Source organism: Cricetulus griseus, assembly GCF_003668045.3.
Source record: "Cricetulus griseus strain 17A/GY chromosome 1 unlocalized genomic scaffold, alternate assembly CriGri-PICRH-1.0 chr1_0, whole genome shotgun sequence".
Lineage (NCBI taxonomy): Eukaryota > Metazoa > Chordata > Mammalia > Rodentia > Cricetidae > Cricetulus > Cricetulus griseus.
This window is the reverse complement of record NW_023276806.1, coordinates 155,159,131-155,181,149: the sequence shown is the minus strand read 5'-3', so window position 1 is coordinate 155,181,149 and position 22,019 is coordinate 155,159,131. Positions and strand designations below refer to the sequence as shown.

Below are 22,019 nucleotides of genomic sequence, written 5' to 3'. Positions count from 1 at the left end.
TGGTTTGGTTGTTCCTCAAAAATTTTAAAATAGAACTACCATGTAATCGAGTTATACTACTCCTAGGCATATACTCAAAAGACCTCTGTAGCCTACCACAAGGATACTGACTCATCCATATTACTGTTGCTCTGTTCACAACTGCAAGGAAATGGAATCAGCCTAGATGTCCATTAACGGATGAAAGGATAGTAAAAATATGGGACATATAGACAATGGGATTTTATTCAGCTACACATAAAAATTAAATCATGGCATTTGAGGGAAATAGATGTCCTGGATAATATTATATTAAGATCAATAAACTAGGTTATAAAGAAAAATACCACATGTTCTCTTTCATATGAATACCTTGGTTTTTAATTTTGTAGTTTTTCTACTTATTTGAGAGTGAGTGGGAACTAGAAAGGAGTCTATGAGAGGATAAAAGGGGGCTTCAAGGGGCAGGAGGGTGATAGAATATATGTGACATAGAACTAAAAGTAAGGGTTTAAGTACATTTGGGAGAGATGAGAGACAGGAGGGGGTTGAGGAAGAGTCAGATAAACTATATAGGAAAAGGTTACAAAGAAATTTGTTATTTTAAAGATGAAACTCTAGTAGTTCTAAAAGATCAGACTTTGACCTTTGTGATTTTACTATATTGTAAAAATATTTATGAGTATTTCATTAATTATAAAAAAGCAACAATAGTGTGTGTGTGTGTGTGTGTGTGTGTGTGTGTGTGTGTGTGTGTGTGTAAATACCCAATAGAAACTCATAAGTAGTTATTTTAAGGGAAGAAGGCTGAGATTGAGAAAAGACAGCTACTGGTTTTCACTAGAAATCGCTTGGCACTTTGAAATTGTAGTTATAACTTGATGAAATTTAGACTTAGTAAAGGCTACTAAAGCAATCCTGAACAAAAAGAATGTGGGGCTAAGTGTCACCACACCTGATTTTAAGCAGTATTTCAGATCTGTAGTAATAAAAACAAATGGTACTAGCACAAAATAAAAAAAAAAACAAAACAAAACAAAGAGAAACATACATCAATGGGGTAGAATTGAGGACCCACATAGAAGTCCAAGCAACTATAGTCACTTGATTTCTGAGGAAAATGCCAAAAAAGTGTACATTTTAAAAGAAAAAAGGACAGTGCCCTCAATGGTACTGGGAAAATTGAATTTCAGCATGAGGAGTACCGGGTCCTGTTTTCTCACCATTCATAACACTCAACTCTAAGCGGATCAAAGACCTCAGCATAAGACCTGGTACCCTGAAATTGCTAGAAAAAAGCAGAGTGCTCACTTCAACTTATAGGCACAGGTAAGGCTTTGAGAATGACTTAATATCACAGGAAATAAGACCAACATTAGACAAATGTGGCCTTGTGAATTTAAAAAAGCTTTTGTACAACACAGGAAACTGTTAAGTGAGTGAATAGACAGCTCACAGAATGGAGAAAATCTTTGCTGGCTATTCATCTGACAAAGATTGATGTCTGGAATGCAGAAAGAACATAAAAAAAACCTAAACATTAAGAGAATAAACAACTCAATTAAAACTGGGCTATGGGACTGAAGTGAAAATTCTCAAAAGAATAAATGCAGATGGTTAGGAAACATTTTACAAAGTGCCTACCATCCTTGGGCATCAGGAAAATGTAGATTAGAACTACTTTAAGATTCCACCTCAGGCTCCCAGCATCCCTTATTTGTCAATAGTTTTTGGTGTAGGGCTGAGCCTTCACGGGCTTTCCCCATCCATTGTGTCCTTGTTCAGCTTATATTTAGGCAACCAAACTGGTGTAACCTCTGACATTCCCCACTGGAAACTTCCGCCCCTCTGCTGCTTGCATCTTTTCAGCCCCTCTTCTTCAATGTTCCCTGGAGCCTGAGGAACAGGGTTGCATTGTAGATATATCCATTGGGACTGGGTTCACATCTCCTCATTTGATTGGTTGTGGTTTTCTGTAGTGGTACCCTGATGCAGAGAGAAGTTTCCCTGATGAGGGGTGGGTATCTTTTCATTTGGGGATATTTTATTTTGTGTGTATGGCTACTGTGAATGGGATTGTTCCCCTAGATTCTTTTTCAGTTTGCTTGTCATTGATAAATGGGAAGAATATTAATTATTGTCACACCAAATGGTCAGCTCTAAAGGCATACATACAAGTAATATTATACAGACTGAACAGGTTATATTTATATATTTAGGAATGTGTGTATGTATGCACACCCATGTGCTTGTGTGTGTATAAAACAGAGGCCATGAATTTGAAACAAAGCAAAGAGTTTGGAAGGGAAGGAAGAGTTTGGAGGGAGGGAAGGAGACATTTATATTGTAGTTTTAGAAATAAAAGAAATAATTTTAAAATGTATACAAACTTTAGGAAAGCATTTCACGGAATTACTTTTTAATCATTTTTTGTTTTAAAACAATCTTTTCTCATTTTACATTCCAATCCCAGTTCTCACTCCCTCCCCTCTCCTCACCTCCCTACCTTCCCCCCAGCCTATCCCCCATCCACTCCTCAGAGAGGTTATATAAGGCTTCCCTGGGGAGTCAACAAAGTGTGGCACATCACTTTAAGGCAAGACCAAGGCCCTCCCCTCTATGTCTAGGCTGAGCAAGGTGTTCCTCCAAAGAAAATGGGCTCCATAAAGCCAGTTCAAGCATCACTTTTAAAGTTGACAACTAAGTAGACATTTTTTGGTGTGACTGTTGTAGGAGCCTGTTGCTTGGTAAACCAGAGTATTTTCGAAGACTTACATTTAATCTTTATGAATATAATAATGATATGACTAGAATTTATATATTGAGGAATGTATATCTGTGTGCATAATTATAGGAGTAGCAATTATTACATGAGAAAACATGCAAACTGCGCAAGTTGTATTGATGGATTTAGGTGTGTATGTGTGTGTGTGTGTCATTGCTTTTCCAGTTATCAGTATAAAATTTATACTCATCGTCATCATCTAAATACACATCCTAGTAAAAACCAGAAATTGAAATACACAGTATAGCACTTTTTTAAAAGTACCTTTTATACCTTTTTTTAAAGAGAAAGTTGAGCTGAGAAACACTATAAGCAAGCATATGTTTAAAAGAATGTGGTCCCAAATAATAATTTATGCTAAAAAAGATTCTACCTCACTCCAGTCAGAACAGCTATCATCAAAAACACAATGATAAGTGCTGTAATAGATATGTTGCAGAGAAAACACTTATAATTTATTGGTCAGAGAACAAACTAATATAACCACGTTGAAGACCAGTCTGGAAGTTTCTTACAAAATAGAAATAGAATTACCATGTGACCCAGACATTGCATTCCTTGGCATATACTCATGAGACTTTACATCCCACTACGGAGACACTTACGTGTCCATAGTCATTGCTCCCCTATTCACAATAGCTAGACATGGAATAAGGTAGCTGTCCATCAACAGATGAGTGGATTAGAAAAACATGGCCCATATGCAGAGACAAGTGAACTCATGGAATTTCCAGGGTAAATTTATGAAACTGGAAGCAATTATACTGAGTGAGGTATCTCAGGCCAAGATTGACAAATGCCATTTATTCTCTCTCATATACAGATCCCAGATTTAAGTCTTTCATTTCGTAATGATAACTTGGGACACAAGTGGAAACCAGGGAAGTAGAATGGGACTTTTGAAAGGGGGAGAGGACATGGTAAGTGAGGGAGGACAATAATGAGGTGGAATTCCAAGGAGAGGATTGGTCACTGTAGGAGGGAGTGGGAATATGGGGAAACCAGAGGGTGAGTTGGTTATAAAAAGTGATATGGAAGCTACTATCTCCCAACACAATTTAAAAAAGAAGTCAAAGGATAAAGAACGCACATGAAAAGAGGAAGGAGGCGAGAATACTAAGGATTAAATAGGGATGGAAATTGTGAGGTAGAGGAGAAAAGAGGGTAATCAGTGAATTAACCAACACTAAGGATGTATGGAAAAGCCTTATGGAAACATTGATCAATATTGAATCCACCACCACCAAGGCTCAGAGAGCAGGGAGCTGAAGGAATAGGAACGCTGTGAAATGCTATCCCTGGATGGCCATCACCCTCATGATCTTATAGTGTCTGTGGCCACTACAAAAAATCAGGCCATCCCCAAATCCTGGCATATGTGGGGTAGATGATCTCCAGGTCCACCCCTTACTGAGGAGTTATTGGCAATAGATAGCAGTCAAGGAAGGGAGAATCATTCTTTATTGAGGATGTGGCCCCTGGGGCGTTTTCCATGCAGCAATGAATGACACCACATCCATGCACATATAAGCAGTACTGACCATTCTTAGATTTGCAGTTCAGAGAAAGGTGTGTTGAAGTGTATCTTCAAATTTGAGTAGGGAATTAGGTGGTGTAGTTATGAACATATTTTATGTATATGTGTGTGAGAGTGTATGTATGTGTGTGTATGAGTGTGTGTGTATGTGTGTGTCTCAAAAATAAGAGAATCTGGAGAGATGGCTCAGCGGTTAAGAGCACTGACCATTCTTCCAGAGGTCCTGCGTTCAGTTCCCAGCAACCACATGGTGGCTCACAATCACCTTGAATGAGATCTAGTGCCTTCTGCTGGCTTGAAGGCAGAACACTGTATATATAATAAAAACAAATAAATAAATAAAAAATAGAAGAGATTTTACAAAGTGAAAATAAATGCTTTTGTATGTATCTTTCTATATATAACCTATTAAGAAACCTTCTTTTCCACTTTTTTTTTTTAAGGAACAGGCTTCCTTGTTGCATTTTCTTACATCTCGTGGTTTAGGTAGGGATAGGAAAACCAGAGTACTTTGTAGCCTGTAACTGTTACTGTCACTAATGAGATAAAATAGCAGTTAAAAGGCCTCAACTGAGCAACAGCTCTAGTCAATGCCTTGTTCTGGATACTGCAGATAAAGGATGGACCAAATGTGCCCTGAGGCTACAGTGCATTACAGCTCCATTGAGGATGCTAACAGTGTTGGAACAAATCTTTACGAAGACAAGTAGCATCCCCCATGTGTTCTGATTTCTTCATTCTGTGCTATGAACCTTAGTTTTACAGGACATATATAAAGGATAAACATCTTCATAAGGTCAATAGAAGGAAACACTGTATGTATTCACATATCAGGTCTAGAAAAAGAATTCTGAAACAGAATGTGATGGGACCTTTACAGGTGTGAGATGCCATGTTTGAAGTTCAGATTTTGATCATCTTGTATATAAGCATTTAGCTATAATCCAAGCTAGGTCCAAATCGTGAGTGAATGTTTAACTCATTGCTTACCCAGCTGACAACCTTTTATTAAATGTGAATGCTGTAACAAAGTTACTTTTGCTGGCTATGTGTTCAACCATATTCAGGCAGAAGAATCATAATGAAGAGTTGAGGTAGAACCACATCTATCCATCAGGCATGTGAAGACCAAAACCCAAATTTGGAGATATTTCAGACTTTACAGCCTTTTAGTTTGTTAAAATTGTTCAGTTTTTTTCACATCTTTGAGGAATATTTTTAGTTTCTCTTTTTAACTAGTTTAGTCTCCATAATTTTGTATTTATTTCATATTTATTATAATTTTTAAAAATGTTTCATTTGAGGAACTGGAGTGATGGCTCAGCTAGAAGTTAAGAGTAATGCCAGCTTACATCTATCTGTAACTCCTGTCCCATGGACCCAGTGCCCTCTTCTGGCCTCTTCTGGTTCCAGGCATGTACCTGGTTCACAGACGTGCAAGCAAAGCAAAAATACTCATACATATAAAATAAAATAATAACTTGAAAAATGTTTGCTTTGAATCTGTTTGTTCTTCTGATCTTATGTCATAGATACTTCCGTGCTCTGTTATTTTCATCCCAAGTTAATTTATTAGCAGCTGTGATGAGGGTCTCATACTTTTAACTTCATAGTAATCATATTAAAGCAATATGAATACTAATAGGTAAATTAACAAACAAATAAGCACAAAGTAAACATATTGCATTTTATATAATAAAGCCATTGGCCATCAGACAATGAATGATAAAATGGGAGAGGTTCTCTTTCAGAAATTCCTTGGAAAGCATCCTGGTGCCCTGGTCTCTCTCTGTTAAGAAAGTCTTTGTTGTTTGGAGCTGGCATGAGGCTTGCTGTTGAAGGCTCCACATTATTATTATATATTGTGTGTGTGTTGTAGAGTAGCAGGGAAGGTTGCCTTCTGTCTTAAGGGTTTCAAGCTTGATTTTAAGTTACACCACAAGGAGCATGTTACCTACTGCCATTTGGAGTCATTTTGTTCATACATTTTTAAAAATTGCATTTATTTAGGGCATATTTTCAATTGAATAATACCTATAATTTAGTATTTGTAGTCTATGCTCTAAGTCTGAATTCTAAAGTTGAAATAGTTATCACGTTTCACTGGGCCAGTCCAAAACATTTAAATGTATTTAAGCATGTCATATGTTTGTTGTGAGAAGCAAAACACTAATACTAAAATGTAATGATTAAAATTTTTGTAGCTGACTTCTGTACTCTTGACATATATTGTTCCTGTCTTTCTTCTCAATCATATTAATGTGTACTCTCCTTTATTATACTTGGGATATTTTATCTATACCTGCATTCTTGGTGGTCTCCATGACAAAAAGGCAGTACTAAATTGTTATTTTGCCATCCCCAGTAGGGGGGTGTTTGTCCATGAATAGAATAAAGTAGAGGTTGAAAGGCATGAGAACTTCTCTCTGACCATCTGAAGTATCTGACTGAGGAAGGAAAAGATAAATGTGTTGTTTTCATTGTGGGATAACTGAAGAATGTTTATTTGTCCCGAGAAGCTGTCCCACGGGTAACTTGAGACTTTGCAATGAAGCAATTGCATGCATGAATCTGAAAAGTTCATTGCAGGGTTTATATCAAACAGCATTCCCTGACAGTTAAAGGGGTGATCACTAGGGTTTCTGCTATTCCATATGTAGAAATACTTTGCATAGATAACAGTCTAGCCTTAATGAATTACTATGGATGATAACACAAGTGACCTCCTTTACTAAATTCTGACTGTGACAGCAAAGAGCTTCTATATTAGTTCCTTTAATCCTCATGCTACGCTATATGAAGCTGTATGCATCAACCCTCAATTTCAGACGAGGCTTTTGCTCCACTGTGTCTCATAATCGCTTCACAACCTCATCCTTTCATCCAGTTCACATTTGCTGATGGCAGGCCCTGCATGAGGCACTGTTCTAAGACTCCCTCCTAAGCCTCACCTTGTGCTATATTAAGTAACTCATGAGCATTCTGTAAGACAGAGGCTATGGCTTATTATTGTAAAGTCTTTGGAATGTAACTGGATTTTATATGAAACTGAATAGTCACAGTGAGATGGATCAGCCATTAAAGGCTAGGCTCACAACCAAAAATCTATCATCTATCGGTTATCTATCTATCATCTGTCTACCTACCTATAGACAGAAAAAGATTGTTTCTTTAAAACACATGCACACACATTTTTTTTTAAATTTTATTCACCATGTTACCTATGTATTTTAGACTTTGTAGATTCTGAAAATTAAAAATGTTCTTATTAAGAAGTGTTGTTTGGTTGAGAGCCTAGCCTTTAATGGCTAAGCCAACTCTTCCTCCTGGTCTCTATTGGGTCCCTCCATGCAGAGCTCTGGGAACCCCTCAGCAGAGGGGGAGGAGGAATTGTGGGAGCCATAAGAGTTGAGGACACAGGAGAGCATTGGAGGAGAGCAGGGCCTGCCAAATCACCTAGGCAAGGATTATGGGGGATCACAGAGACTAAAGTTGCAATCATGGAGCCTTCATGTGTCTGTGCTATGTCCTCTGTATTTATGTTATTATTGTTGGCTTGGTGTTTTTGTGGGACTCCTAAGAGTGGGCGTGAGGGTGTCTCTGACTCTTTTGCTGGCTCTTGGGACCTCTTTCTTCCTACTGGGTTCCCTCAACCAGCCTTACTGTGAGGGTTTGTGCCTGGTCTTATTTTATCTTGTGTCATGTTCAGTTGATACCACTGGGAGGCCTGCTCTTTTCTGGGAGAAGATGGGTGAGGAAAGTGGAGAGGGAGATGAGCAGGGGTGGGGGATGGATTCTTGGAGAAGTGGAGGGAGGGGAAGCTGTGGTCTGGATGCATTATGTGAGAAAAGGATAATTTTTTAAAACGTTGTTAATGATTAAACTACTTTTTGGTGTCCTGTTTTCTTTGGCCTAAGTGTTCCGTGGGTGTGTGGAGTAGCAAAAAAAAAAAAAAGAAAAAAACTCCTCTAGAACACAATCAGATAATCCCACAAACCTCCCACAAGAGGCTTAATTATTTTGTAACATAGATTGAAGGATCCTGCTACAGTTAGAATAAATGTTGCAGCTGAGAAATCTCATTGTGAACAGGAAAATATTGATACCCTGTTTTCTGTCATATTCTGAATAGCAAATCTTTCCACAAGAATAAATTAGTATAATTTTGAAGAGAATGACATCAGAGAGTGTTTTGTTAAGTGCCACATTTTATCTACATAGAAAAGATGAGAATAATTTTAAGTTTCCATGATTGGAAGCTAAGATTTTGTTTTAGCCAGGAAAAATGCCAATAAATACTATGAAACATGTTGCACTATTTAAAGTAGCTGTTTTGGTTTTCAGCAGGAACAGTTTTGATACATAGTGACTTGATGTGTGTCTTTCTCTTTTTTTCCCCCTTCTGAAGTCAGTTGTCTAAGACAGGGATCACTAGCAAGCCAACTAGCTGTTCGCTTTAGATGCTGATGTTGTTTCTCCTCAGGGCCTTAATTCTGGGCCCTCATATAACCAGTGCAAACTCCATGGGTATCTTTCATTTCTTTAGAAGGTGGAGTGGATTTACAAGGCCACCAGTTGGATATGCAAATCCTGCCCGACGGCCCAAACAGTGACGTGGACTTTTCAGAGATTCTTAATGCAATACAAGAAAGTAAGTTTCACTCAAATTTTAAATTCACAAGAGGAAAAAAATATTATAATACTGGGTAAGGGTAAAAGAACTAGCAGCTTAGATGCTTCAAAACTCAAAAGACTAATCAATCCTTGTTGTAAAAAAAGATACTGAACAAAATAATTTTGAGACAAAAAGAGACACTGTAATTGGGGTTAATTTGTGAAACTGAGCCACAAGATATTGGGGTCTTTGGACAATTTCGTATGTTTACAATATAGCTTCAGTTCAATTATAGCCAAAGAAAAACTCATTTTTAACAAATCCAAATATTGCTCTTGTGCTCCAATGCAAGAATAACTACATGTTGGCCCACTAAGCCAAAATCAAAACCATACTGTCTAAAACAAATGTGTGGAGTCATCAATAAAAGACCATGTCCCAGAAGTGAGCCCCTCCTTTCTGCACATATTGATTATCAGGCAGAGGGCTCTCTTTCCACTGTTTTGTCTTCTGTAACTGTCACTCAGAGTCCTATTTTGATCAGCACATTTGCTAAATTATAGATTAAGCACTGAGCAAATGATTGTCATTTGTTGCATTAACAGCGAATTTTCAATGATGACATCAGTTGCTTTCATGTGATGCTGAACTGGAAGTCTTTATATTTGAAGAGCATTTCAGGAAAAACAACTACATTTTCTTCTACTTTTAAATTAGAGGCATTACATTTTTTGTACCAATTTCTCTCTGTGTATGTGCCTCTGGGGATTAGACCCAGGGCTTTCCAAATACCAGGGAAGTGCTGTATTTCTGACCTCATCATGCTAAATTTCTTATGAATATTTCTCATCATTTTTTAGTCCTTTCCCCATCATTGTACTGTTTTCTTTATTTTATAAGATAATGAATGGTTTAGTGCTTTTTGTGGCATAATTGAAGATGGGAAAATTAACAAAGAATTAGGACAAAAGTTGGATGCCAGATTAGAATGGAGACTGCTGTAGCCTTCATTTATTTCCTCCATGAATGAGTTCTGCTCTGAATTTAAACATGTTGAGATGCAGATGAAGCTGTATTTGTCTCATTGCAGATGGTTATGAGCTGGGAATTGAACTCAGGACTTTTGGAAGAGCAGGCAGTACTCTTAAACACTGAACCATCTCTCCGGCCCAGAAAGAAGTGGTTTTAGTTAAGAATATATGAGGACAAGTTATTTGTTCTGGATGGTCAATCCTTCATATTAGCTAGTGAGTACAAAAGAAAAAAATTTCCCACGAGGATGAAAAGTCAAATTAATAGACAGGGGACAGAAAATGGCTTTTCATGGAAAGTTATAAAATTATGTAACTATTTCATTTGATATGAAGGATGAAAAATTGTATAGTTCTCAAAGAATTAAAAGTAATGTCTCCACTGACAAAATCTGGCTCCATATAAATGCTGGAGATAGACTTAATCAATATGTTTCGAGAACTGAATTAAACTGCGTCAAAATGAAGTAATAGTTTATAAGGAAGTATTTTTTTTACAGTAATTGGTCATTAGCAGACATCAGGTAAAGGTGTCTATGTCTAATGTTGCTAGCTGTTTGGCTAGTTTAAAATGATTTCATCTTTATGAATATATCTTATGAATAGAGGAATACAAATTGGTGGGCATTTTTATAGGAGTTCAAAATATGATCATGGCGTGGTGCAGGAGAGGTGGCTCAGCACTTAAAAGCGCTTGGTACTGTTACAGAGGACCTGAGTGTGGTTCCCAGCACCCCAATGGTGGCTCATAATGCCCATGACTCCAGTTCTAGGAGGCCCACACTGTCTTCCTGAATGGACAAGCAGATCCCTTGAATTCCTTTGTCCCCAGATTTTCCTATCACCTAATGTTGCTACTGTTTCTCTTTGAGAGCAGGAGCTTCCAAGGGCTTAATGTTTACATAGAAGAACAGAGAGGAAAGACTAACTTCCTGATACCTCTCCCTCGAGCTACTGCAGATGCAACACAGCTTCTGCTGCAGTAGGTGGAAGTTTCATTGATCTGTAGCCTCCTTGCCTTTCTGTGCCTCCCATTTAGGGCAGAAGGTTCTTAATCTCTAATTCTAAAAAGCTGATATTTTAAAACAGCATTAGTAAGACAATTAGAAGAAGAAAAATAACTTTCCCAGCATGGAGAGGGGCGGTCAGCATGAAAGTCTCATCCATAACTGAAGAGCTACCAGCAATTGTTAGCATCTGGGAAAGGAGGAGTTAGTTTTCTCTAAGATTGCAGCCTCTGGTTTACCGGCTATGATCCAGGGGAAGGTACGCACCCAAGAATATATGGGCAATAGAGAGTAGACCTAATGGGTAAAAAAAAAAATAAAAGAGGACCCAAATTAAGTGGTTAGGGAAGGAGAGTAGATGTGGAAGGAACTGAGGTGTTGGATATGTAAAACATACACACAATTCTCAAAGAAATAATATATACACATGTAATTATTGATATGCTGACAATTAGCTGATTTTTTTTTTTTAGATTTTGAAACAAATATTGAGATCTCCTATATGCTAGCTCCAATGTCAGTCTTCTACATGGCAGAAAACACAGTGCAGACATAAAAATAGATTTATTATAAACAGTCTGGTGTTAAAATGGAGACATAAACCATTTTTTTCTTTTTTATATTATTCTGACTTGCTTCTCAGAGTGTCCTTCTTTATGCTTCCGCATGGTGCTTTGGAATCAGTGGGCAACGCTTTCAGGATCCGGTGTTTCAGATGTAATAATGTGCAATTTATGGCAAAAATAGCATAATGAACTGGCACTCTGCAGAACAAATATAGCCAGTGGGATTGTGCTGCTGGGCCTGTCGAAGCTTCCTCTATGACCTATAATCTCAGCTTGTTTTATCTCCAGTGCAAAGTACTAAGATTAAAGTACTGAAGTGACAACATGAGGTTATCCTGATGCATTGGAAAATTAAAGCGCAATGAATTGAGTTCTTTGATTTTTTTAATACCCCACTTCCTTTTAGACTGTTCCTCAAACACATTTACTGTTCTTTTTTTTTTAATTGCTTTTATAACATTGTCTCCCAATGTCATCCTCTTGCCTGGAAGTGTGAGTGAGCAGACTCCCCATTCTTGCCTCCTCTACCACCTAACATTAAACGCTGACTCAACAAACACATGGCTCATAACTCATAATTAGTTAATCTGATTATTATCCTTGCAATACATTTGTGATCTCTTTTCCTTAGAGAATTAATAATCACTAATGCTGAACACCCCAGATGATTTCCCCCAGAGAAGCAGTTGAAGTAATTGTAAATATTTGATGAGTGGCATCATTAGCTTTCTCATCATATATAGACAGCCTCGGTCTGCCTGATGGAAGGTCCAGGATATCCCTGGTCCTCTGGTTTCTCTTCTATGTCCCTGCCCTGGCTTGGAACAGAAAGAAGCAGTTGTTTACAATTTCTCTTTGTGCTGAGTGGAATGTTTGACTCAGACCCCATAGCTGGTATTTGATATCCCAGGCAATTTGCGATCCTTGCCTCTTGCTCAGTTATGTATATGTCTCTGATGTTCTATTTGTGACCACCACCCCTCCTTGAGCTGCATTGCTAATTTCTGAAATAGAGAATCTTCTCAGTGTCTCCCTTTCTCCCCAAACAGACCAGTCCGCCTGCCCTGACTCTCCTTGCTGTCCAGGTCTGTTCACACAACTCTTAATCAGTTTGACCCTGCTGCCGATCCCTGACTATGATCCCACTCAATTGTTGCTCTCCCTCTCCCTCTTGTTATTTTTAATTGAGTCCCCAGAGCATTTTGGCTCTCTTCCTCACTTAATGAGCTTAATAGCAGAATTCTACTATGTAGATGATTATCAAATATTTTCTGTTTGAGAAAAAAACATTTAAGGGAGGTGATGAAATCCATTATCAAGTGATCTTACATAAATGCATGTCATCTCTGCAAGGCTCAAGCCGTGGCTGGAGAAGCCTTACTCCCACTCCATCTAGAAGATGGAACTCTCTATCGCAAGGATCCATGCCCCTGATGTCCAGGGCCTCAGCTCCAACCCCTAACCTAATATAGTTCCTAGACATAGTAGGAACTTAAAATACTTGTTAAACAAATAGTTTATTTTTAATTAGTAATTTTTTTAACCTAAGACTTAAGTTTCTCCTTAAGGAGACAGCATAAGTTTGTATATAGAATATTGTACTTTGTTCCTAAAACCTGACCTGTAGTTAAAGATGAAAATATCAGGGGCAATGCTGACATGCTGCAAATCCCCCTCCTCTGTTTCTCTGGAGGGTATACCTGGCCACAGTGTCCCCTGCTTACATGCTTAGCTGCACATACTCTCCCTTGCTCCCTACTTTGTGGTTGGCTCACCCCCACCTCTGCCAACAGAGTCAGCTCTATTGTGCCTCTCAGGTGAGGTGCAGGGCCTGCTCTCCTGAGTGTTGCAGCTGCTGGGGCACAAGGGCTGCTTTCCTGCCCTTATGACTTCAGGAATAGCTATCCCCTACCCATGCCACCCATGTAACCAGATTTTAAAATCTAAGTTCTTTTATGTGGCTCAGTTACCTTTACTCTGCACTCCCCATCCTGCCTCTTCTCCATCTGGCTGGTGACTCTGCCTAATTTCTTCACAGACTCTCTCTGTCCCCAAAGTCCCACCTAACCTCTTCCTGCCCAGCTAATGGCCATTCAGCTCTTTATGAAAACCATCACATTCACATAGTGTAAAGGAATATTCCACATTTCCCCCTTTTGTCTAAAGAAAGGTTTTAACTACAACACAGTAAAACTATATACAATAATAACAATTACCAACTAAGAATTATATTTACCATGTCGAGTCCATTTGCATTTGGCACATTTAGAGAAAATATTCCATTATCTATCCTATCTTAGTACAGAGTCTTATACCTAAACCATTTTTGTCATAACTTGTATTACCATCCCCAAAATATCTTTTTAGATCTTAAAACATCTTTTTAGATAAACAACTTAAGTTTTTATGTTTTTCAATCTTATAAACTTTACATCTCTTATGTAAGATTCTTTTTTGAATTTGGTAACAAGGAAAGCTATAAAACTGTAACTATCTAGTAGTTTTCAACCCCCACCAGAGACCCAAGAAGGATAAAATATTACTTGAGTAAACAGAGAGTGCAGAGAAAGCAACTTCCAAAACTTTAGAAATGACAGAGTCATCTGGCTACATGGACAGTTACCCCAAGGTTTCTCAGCAACGTTGGATCATCCATCTTCAGCCTACAGGCCTAGAATATCTAAGCAGTGGCCAGTCATTGTGTCTCTGTATGCCACCAAGCCTACCTAAAAGACCATGGTCACCAGGAAGACACATTTGACTCTGTGTTTCAAACTTTTTTTAGACTTTCTTAGACTTTATGAGGATATTTGTGGCCTGATGTGGGCACCATATGTAGACAAATTTTTCTTTGGGCTTCCATCCCACAAAGAAAAAAAAAAGACACAGAAATGTATTATTAATGATAAAAGCTCGGCTTTAACTTAGGATTGTTCCTAATTAGTTCTTACAACTTAAATTGACTCATTTTTTTTAAAGCTACATTCTTTTACATGGCTCAGTTACCTTTACTCTGTATTCCCCCTCCTGCTTCCTCTCCATCTGACCAGTGACTTTGCCTTTCTTCTTCCCAGATCTCTGTCTCCAGAAGTCCCTCCTATCCTCTTCTTGCCTAGTTAGTGGCCATCGAGCTCTTTGTTAAACCTATCACAGTGGCACATCTTCACATAGTGTAAAGGGATATTCCACACTACTGTGGAACTTGCACTCTGATAAGGAAAGCCACTAATGCAAATGTAAACATGAATACAGAAGGGAAGCATGGACTGTGTTGAGTGGTGGGAAAGAAGTAAGAAGAATATGACCATGGAAGGGGGAGCAGCTCTAACCAGGGTGGTCAGACAATCTGTCTTTGTAGCACTGCACATATTGCATCTTCAAAAGCATCAGCTGCTTCAGCTCCTGTCTTTGAGCCTGGCTATGTGGAAAGACCATGAGGTTTTCGTCTCTGTAGTCTTTGTAGTCTAAATACCAATGGTGACATTCATCAGCACTGGTATGCTGAATTGCCACACACTTGGTTTCTTCAAACCACTCAGCTGTTATCTGATGCTCTAGAGGTCAGAACCTGACATCAAAGTGTTGGTACCCGTGCTCCTGCTGGAGGTTGCATGGGACAGTGTGCTTTGTTGGTGTTGCAGTCTTCTGGAGGACATCTACTTGCTGTGGTCTATGCCTCTGCCCTCTCTTCCAAGCCAGCAGCATAGCATTTCCACCTCCTCTGTCTGATTCTGAGTGTCCTGTGATTTCATGGAGCCTACCGTGTAATCCAGGAGAAGTGTCGACCATTTATGATCCTTAATAGAAACATATCTGGAAGTCTGCATTGATGTAAAGTAACATATTTAGAAGTTCTAGAAATTTGGTCAGCCTTACAGGAAGATAATAACCCAGCCTTCCTCAGTAAGCTAAAAGTGTTAACTTCATTCCTATTTCCATCCGTTTTTGCTTTACAGGTGAAAGACTCAAAAGGACAAAAGAATTACATAAAGTCATGTGTTTAGCTATAGGCTTAGAATCAGGACATCCCAACTACATAGATTATCTCTCTCTTCTGTGCCTGACTCTATCCTTTCTTTTCTAATTACTTGCTATTTGCATTTATTTGGTCTGTTTCCTTTTTCCATGAAGACAAAGAGCCACATCTTTATAGTTTAACTCTTTTTAAAATGCTAATTTTCATTTATTTTGCAGACTGACCTCTGTTTCCCCTCCCTCCTGACCTCCCTTTAGTCAGTCCTCCCACTCCCCTCCCCTCTGTCCCCCTTCCCTTCCACTCCTCCTCAGTCTCCATTCAGAAAGGGAGAGGCCTCCCATGGGCTTGAAAAAAGCATGGCACATCAAGTTGAGGCAGGACTAAGCTCCTCCCCTTGTGTCAAAGCTGGGCAAGGTAATCCAGCATGGGGAACAGGCTCCCAAAAGCCAGCTAAGCACCAGGAACAGGTACTGATCCCATTTCTAGGAGCATTTACAAAGAGAGAGGGCCACATCACTTTTAGTCACCAGAATATGCCTGTTACACAACCATATACATGACACACCATGTGAACATGTATAAAACATTTATGAACCAAAAAATGAATACTCAAATCCAGTGTCCCCCCAAATCATTTTATTCAGCACCTTATGGTCAGTTATAGACCCCTGGGCACTTTTAAAGCATCAAAATAAAAAAATAATTATAATGTTGAGCCATAATTTAAGGTGGTGAAGAAGACCTGGCTGTCCACTCCTTTGGGAGGGCTCACCTTCTCTTCATGGTGTGCTGCAAAGTGTATTTGAACTTTGTAGTCTCCCGTAATGTCAGCTCTTTGTGTATTGTTGGGTTGTTAACATAGTCTACAGGAGGAGCCTCTGAATGGCTCATTTCTTTCAATTTATCATTAGAGGAAGAAGGAAGCCAGGAAATGTAACTGTATGTTTCACTTTTGAATTTATTAGAGAGATTATAAAGGAAGAAATAATGAAATAAATAAATGCCACTAAGCCATACAAATGGCACTTTTATGGGTTGCCTTGTCAAGCTGCATGCCTCTTAAGTAAGAAAATATAGCATTAGGAAGCACAACTCCACAACCTGGAGAATGCATTCTTAGTAGCTCCAAATGAAAGTACCTTTCTCTAAACAGCTATATAAAGGCAATCTGAATAAATCAACCTTTTGCTATTCTGGAAGACAAATTATGTTTATGACATGAAAGTGCTTCACTTACTTTGTGTGAACTAATGTCACCTATTTGTCTGACATCTTTTTTTCTTAGGAAGTGATGAACCTGTCACTCAAGGCTTTGTTGAAACTGTGTGCACAGAAAGCCAAAGAGGGACAACTCCCTCACTGTGTTCTCATCCAGTCCAGTTTCTTAGCCCACTTTAATGTATGTGCTTTGCTTCTAGTGGCCAAGGATGTCAATATTCTTTTTGATGAATTAGAGGCTGTCAACAGCCCTTGCAAAGATGACGATTCCCTCCTACACCCTGGAAACCTGACCAGTACTTCAGAGGATGCCAGCAGACTAGAAGCAGGGGGAGAGGTAAGAGTTTACATGACTTGCTGGAAGAGTAAAGCTTCAAGTGGGAACCTGTGAGGCATTCCAACAGACCAATCAGAGCTGAATCCCATCAAACTGCAGGCTCCTGGGAAGCATGTTTTATAGGTCTGTGCTGTTCCATGGCTCTGGCAAATCTCAAGGATCTAAAATGGACTTGTGCTCAAAATTTAAAGGTTGACCATGTACTTTCATTCTCACATCTAGACATGTTTAATCTATACAGAGAAAGACTTTCACCAACTGCCCATCATTCTTTGATGCATCTAAGTTTTCCTAACTAATGGAAAGAAACTGGACAAGGATGGAATTCCTAATAAAAAACCCCTGAGTCTACAAACTAGTGATGTAAAACACACCAGCTTTTCAGGACATTGTTATCTGAGGTTTCTGTGAGTTTCCATTTGCCTCCTCTATAAATGGGAGGCTTTGTTGTATTTTGTATGGGTGTTCACTGTTGCTCAGGCCATACCTTAATGAGATTTAAGATTTCTTTTAATATGTGCCACACAGAAGTGACAGATATGTGGAGGTGAAGTCAACCATTGATTGCCTCTACCCTCTGCCTTCACTTTCCAAGCCAATTACTCATTGAAAGGATGACACCTTTGGACAGGGGACACTAGTAACATCTACCAAGCTTCGTAGACCTCTCTCACAAATAGTCCCACAGTTTCTCTCTTTCTTCCCTGTTTTTCTTTAAGAAAAAATCAATACACTTTGGATGCTTTATAGTATGTAGATGGAGTTTCTTTTCTGCCTGGTCCCACAGAACCCAAATAAACACACAGAGGCTTATATTAATTATAAACTGTTTGGCCCATGGCTCGGGCTTCTTACTGGTTGGCTCTTTTTTAATTATTAACCCATAGCTACTAACCTGTGTATTTCTACATGGCTTTATCTTACCAGAGAATACCCAGCATCCTGTCTTCCCAGCATGGCATCTCCCTGGAGGCTCTTCTCTGTGTCCTCTCCCCCAGCCTTCTCCTTGTCTGGTAGCCCTACCTATACTTCCTGCCTGGCTACTGACCAATCTGTGTTTTATTCATCAACCAATAAGAGAAACATATATATAGGAGGACATCCCCATCAATAGGAGCCTCATGAAGGGACATTGAAAGGACCCTCAAAAGCAACGTATTTATTTCCCTTTTGGAAAAGTGGTAGTTTCAGAAAGGTTAGGGTTCTGCTGGAAGTAGAACAGGTCACTGCTCAGTCAGAGCTCGGCTTCCTCCTGGCACTCTTGAAGAAAGTCCTGCTGTTGTTTTGCATTTTGTTGTAGCATTGATTGTAGCATTCAGAATTGAACCCAGAGTCTCATGGTCCTAAGCAGCACCCTGTCTCTGTGTCCCCAACTCAACGCCCTGCTTCTGAAGGCAGGTGCTGGTTTCTGTTTGGTGGATAACTGTTCAAAGGTGCCTCTTCAGTGTGACTCCCAAGTATGTGGTAAAGCAAGAGCCAAACAATGCTTACAGGTTGACAATGTCAGTGCTGAAACCTGAGGCACAGGCCTTCCACTCCTCCTAGCTGAGGATGAGGTTGCGTGCATGGTACTTGAGCATCAGTGTGATTCTAGCATGGTCTTGGAGGCCTAGCATGGTTTTTGTCTTTATTCTGTTTTTGAAGAGTGATGTATTCTGTGGTTGAGAGAAGACAGGTTTCCCATTTCCACTTGGCTGGGTTTGCAGACTCAATTCTGAGATCTATTAGCCTGAGACACTTGGCTCTGGCTTGAGCAGCCCAGACTTGATTTCTCTGTCAAGTCCCTACATTAGTACAATCTAAGGAGCCTGTGTGAAAAACCAACCCATGCATCTGCTTCTTTAATTTCTTGATTGTTATAAAATAATGTGTATAACGTCTGTATACAATTAATAATAAAATGAACATCAATTGAACTATCATCCAATTTATGAATTAGAAAGAACCTTTCAGGTTATATGCCCGATTATCAGGGTTACTAACTTGTTATTTTAATGCAATGGAAGATGAATATCAGAGTGTATGAAAATAGGGGAATGCATATTGTATTGTCTTAGTTGTTTCGTATACATGTATGGACACATATACCCAAAGATAAGAAAGAAGATAAAATACCTCTCTCTCTCTCTCTCTCTCTCTCTCTCTCTCTCTCTCTCTCTCTCTCTCTCTCTCTCTCCAGAGTCTATGCAGCCCTGGGTGGCCTGGAACTTGTAACGTAGATGAGACTGGCCTTGAATTCATAGAGATATCCCTGCCTGTGCTTTCCAAACATTAGGATTAAAAGTGTTCATCATCGCACCCAGTCTTTAGACTGTTTTTTGTGTGTTTGTTTTGTCTTTACTGTGATCAAACAATCTGGAGAAAAACAGAACTGGAATATCTCTAGAATTTGTGATCCTTTTACCATTTCAGGGGTACCAGCCTCCCAATCTTCTTTTTTTAGTTTCCATTTTCTTGCTCTAAAAGTATTGCTACATATAGAAATTTATTTTGTTCTATGTTTTATAGAAAATCATGTTATAAAGTCTTCTTTGACTTATTTGTCCTGTAAAAATTTATTTTTCTTCAATGCATCTTAGTTTATTCATTTTTGTTGTTGTATAGTATTTCACTGAATGTATGTATATCCAGTACACAATGTATTAGACATTTATTGTATATATCTGAGTGTGTTCTAATTTAAATTTTTTCTACTATTCTGAGCAATGCTATTATAAATATTTATCTACACCTCTTAGTTGCCTTGCCAAGAATTTCTCTAGGGTTTTATGTTTGCAAATGTTCAATTTTACAAGATAATGACAATATGTTTTCCAAAGTTAGTCCTTCAGTTTTCACTCTCACCAATATGGTATAATGATTCTCAGTTTGCACCATATCTTTGTCAACACTTTCTATTTTCAAAGGTCTTCATCTTGCCCATTTTCTATCTTCAGTTTTTATTTCTCCTTGTTTACATATTTCATTTTATGAACATGAAATTTTAATAAAACAGCATGGAAATTTCATTTAGTTTTAGTTCTTCTTTTACATTACTCACTGGAAGCTCAGGCTCATGAATGGCTTGAACTGGTCTCTTTCTCTTTGTACACAGACAGTGCGGGAACGAAACAAATCAAACGGACTTTACTTTAGAGACGGAAAATGTCGAATTGACTACATTCTTGTGTACAGAAAATCCAACCCTCAGACTGAAAAGAGAGAAGTATTTGAAAGGAATATTAGAGCAGAAGGATTACAAATGGAGAAAGAGGTAAATAGTTTTCTTGCATGGGAACACACACACACACACACACACACACACATACACACACACACGTGTGTGTGGGCAAGCACACACATACATACACATCAAGAATCTGATTTCTAAATGAGGCTTTGACATGCTAACAGGACATTTTATTTAATTAGTTTCCTGTTTTCAGTATTTGGGGGATGTTCTATGTATTGGGCTCTTGAAGCACATTTTCCCTTAAGAGTATTTTAGTGCCAAATGACTTCATGACAAAATATTCTGGTCCAATTAACCGAGTTGTTTTAAGCTATGATGACTTATCTTCCCACATCGGCCGCTGTTCTGTGTCTACAACAGAGGGTTCCAGTTACACTTGATAAAGAAAACTTTAAATAAAATACCATCAGCACCCTCTGGAGGCCATGGTTACATTTCATGGTCTATAATGAACTTAGGCATACTTGCACACCAGAAAGATTAGCTATTTGGGGGAGGAGGAGAAACCACTTGGCTAGAATTTGTTAAAATGATTCCAGTTTTTTTTTTTTTTAATCAGATTATTTCTTACTGAGTTCCCAGATCAACTGTTAGGTCCCCTCCTGCCCCACCCCCTCCCTGTCTTCTCTGCATGGAGAGTTTTGCAGAACTAAACAAGCAGGAGGCTCTGCCAGGCCTCTGATAATAGTCCCCTGGAGACGTGTGTGTGTGTGTGTGTGTGTGTGTGTGTGTGTGTGTGTGTGTGTGTGTGTGTGTCTGTGTGTCTGTGTGTGTCTGTGTGTGTGTGTGTCTGTTAGCTGAATTATGTAACTCTTAGGTTCCCCTAAACATTGTTCGATCAATAAGAAAAGCATCCTGACAAATTAATATGTCTACTAAGCTTCTCAAGGCTGAGTTATAGATCACTGAAGTCAGACAGCCAGGTTTTCATTGCTCTGAGGCATCAAATAGTAGAGGCATTTTACACCCACACTGATCGTGTTCATCCTGGGAGACAGCGGGTAAATGGGACTTTCCCAGGCTTGGTAGACTGACCTCATTCCTTGAACATTTTCAGTACATAAGCAGTATGTGTCTGGAATGTCTCCAACAAGAAGTTGGGAGAATGATGAGATGAGTGTTGCCGAAGGAGAATCGGTTCTTATCCTGGGGGACTGGGCCAGTTTGTGCTTTTCCCTGGCACAGCAAGCAGAAATAAATGTCACCTTTTCCTTGTCTTTGTGGGGTTCCCAGAAAGCTTTCCTATGCTGATCAACTGAGCATAACACATTGTATTTTTTCTTTGTTTTCTATTTTTTATTTAAATTAGAAACAAGCTTGTTTTCCATGTCAATCCCAGTTCCCTCTCCCTCCCCTCCTTCCCTGCCCTCCAATAACCCTCTATCCCATCCCCTTTCTGCTTCCCAGGGAAGGTGAGGCCTTCCATAGGGGATCTCTAAAGTCTGTCATATCATTTGGAGCAGGGCCTAGGCCCCATGTGTCTAGGCTGAGAGAGTATCCCTCTATGTGGAATGGGTTCCCAAAGTCCATTTGTATACTAGGGATAAATACTGATCCACTACCAAAGGCCCCATAGATTGCTAAGGCCTCCTCACTGACTTCCTCCTTCAGGGGGTCTAGAACAGTCCTGTCTGTTTTTCCAGCTATCAGTCTGGGGTCCATGAGCTCCCCTTTGTTCAGGTCAGCTGTTTCTGTGGGTTTTCTCAGCCTGATCTTGACCCCTTTGCTCATTACTC

General features: G+C 39.1%; 1 protein-coding gene across 1 annotated transcript in view; it reads left to right on the top strand.

Annotated features, from left to right (window-relative positions):
• The first annotated feature begins 3,756 nt into the window (after positions 1-3,756).
• Positions 3,757-22,019, top strand: part of Ano4 (anoctamin 4) — a 190,987-nt gene continuing 172,724 nt past the window's right edge. The window contains exons 1-4 of the mRNA XM_035451372.1: positions 3,757-3,772; positions 8,848-8,952; positions 16,915-17,051; positions 20,146-20,304. Coding sequence (XP_035307263.1) covers positions 3,757-3,772; positions 8,848-8,952; positions 16,915-17,051; positions 20,146-20,304 — 417 coding nt within the window. The remainder of the gene's footprint in view (positions 3,773-8,847; positions 8,953-16,914; positions 17,052-20,145; positions 20,305-22,019) is intronic.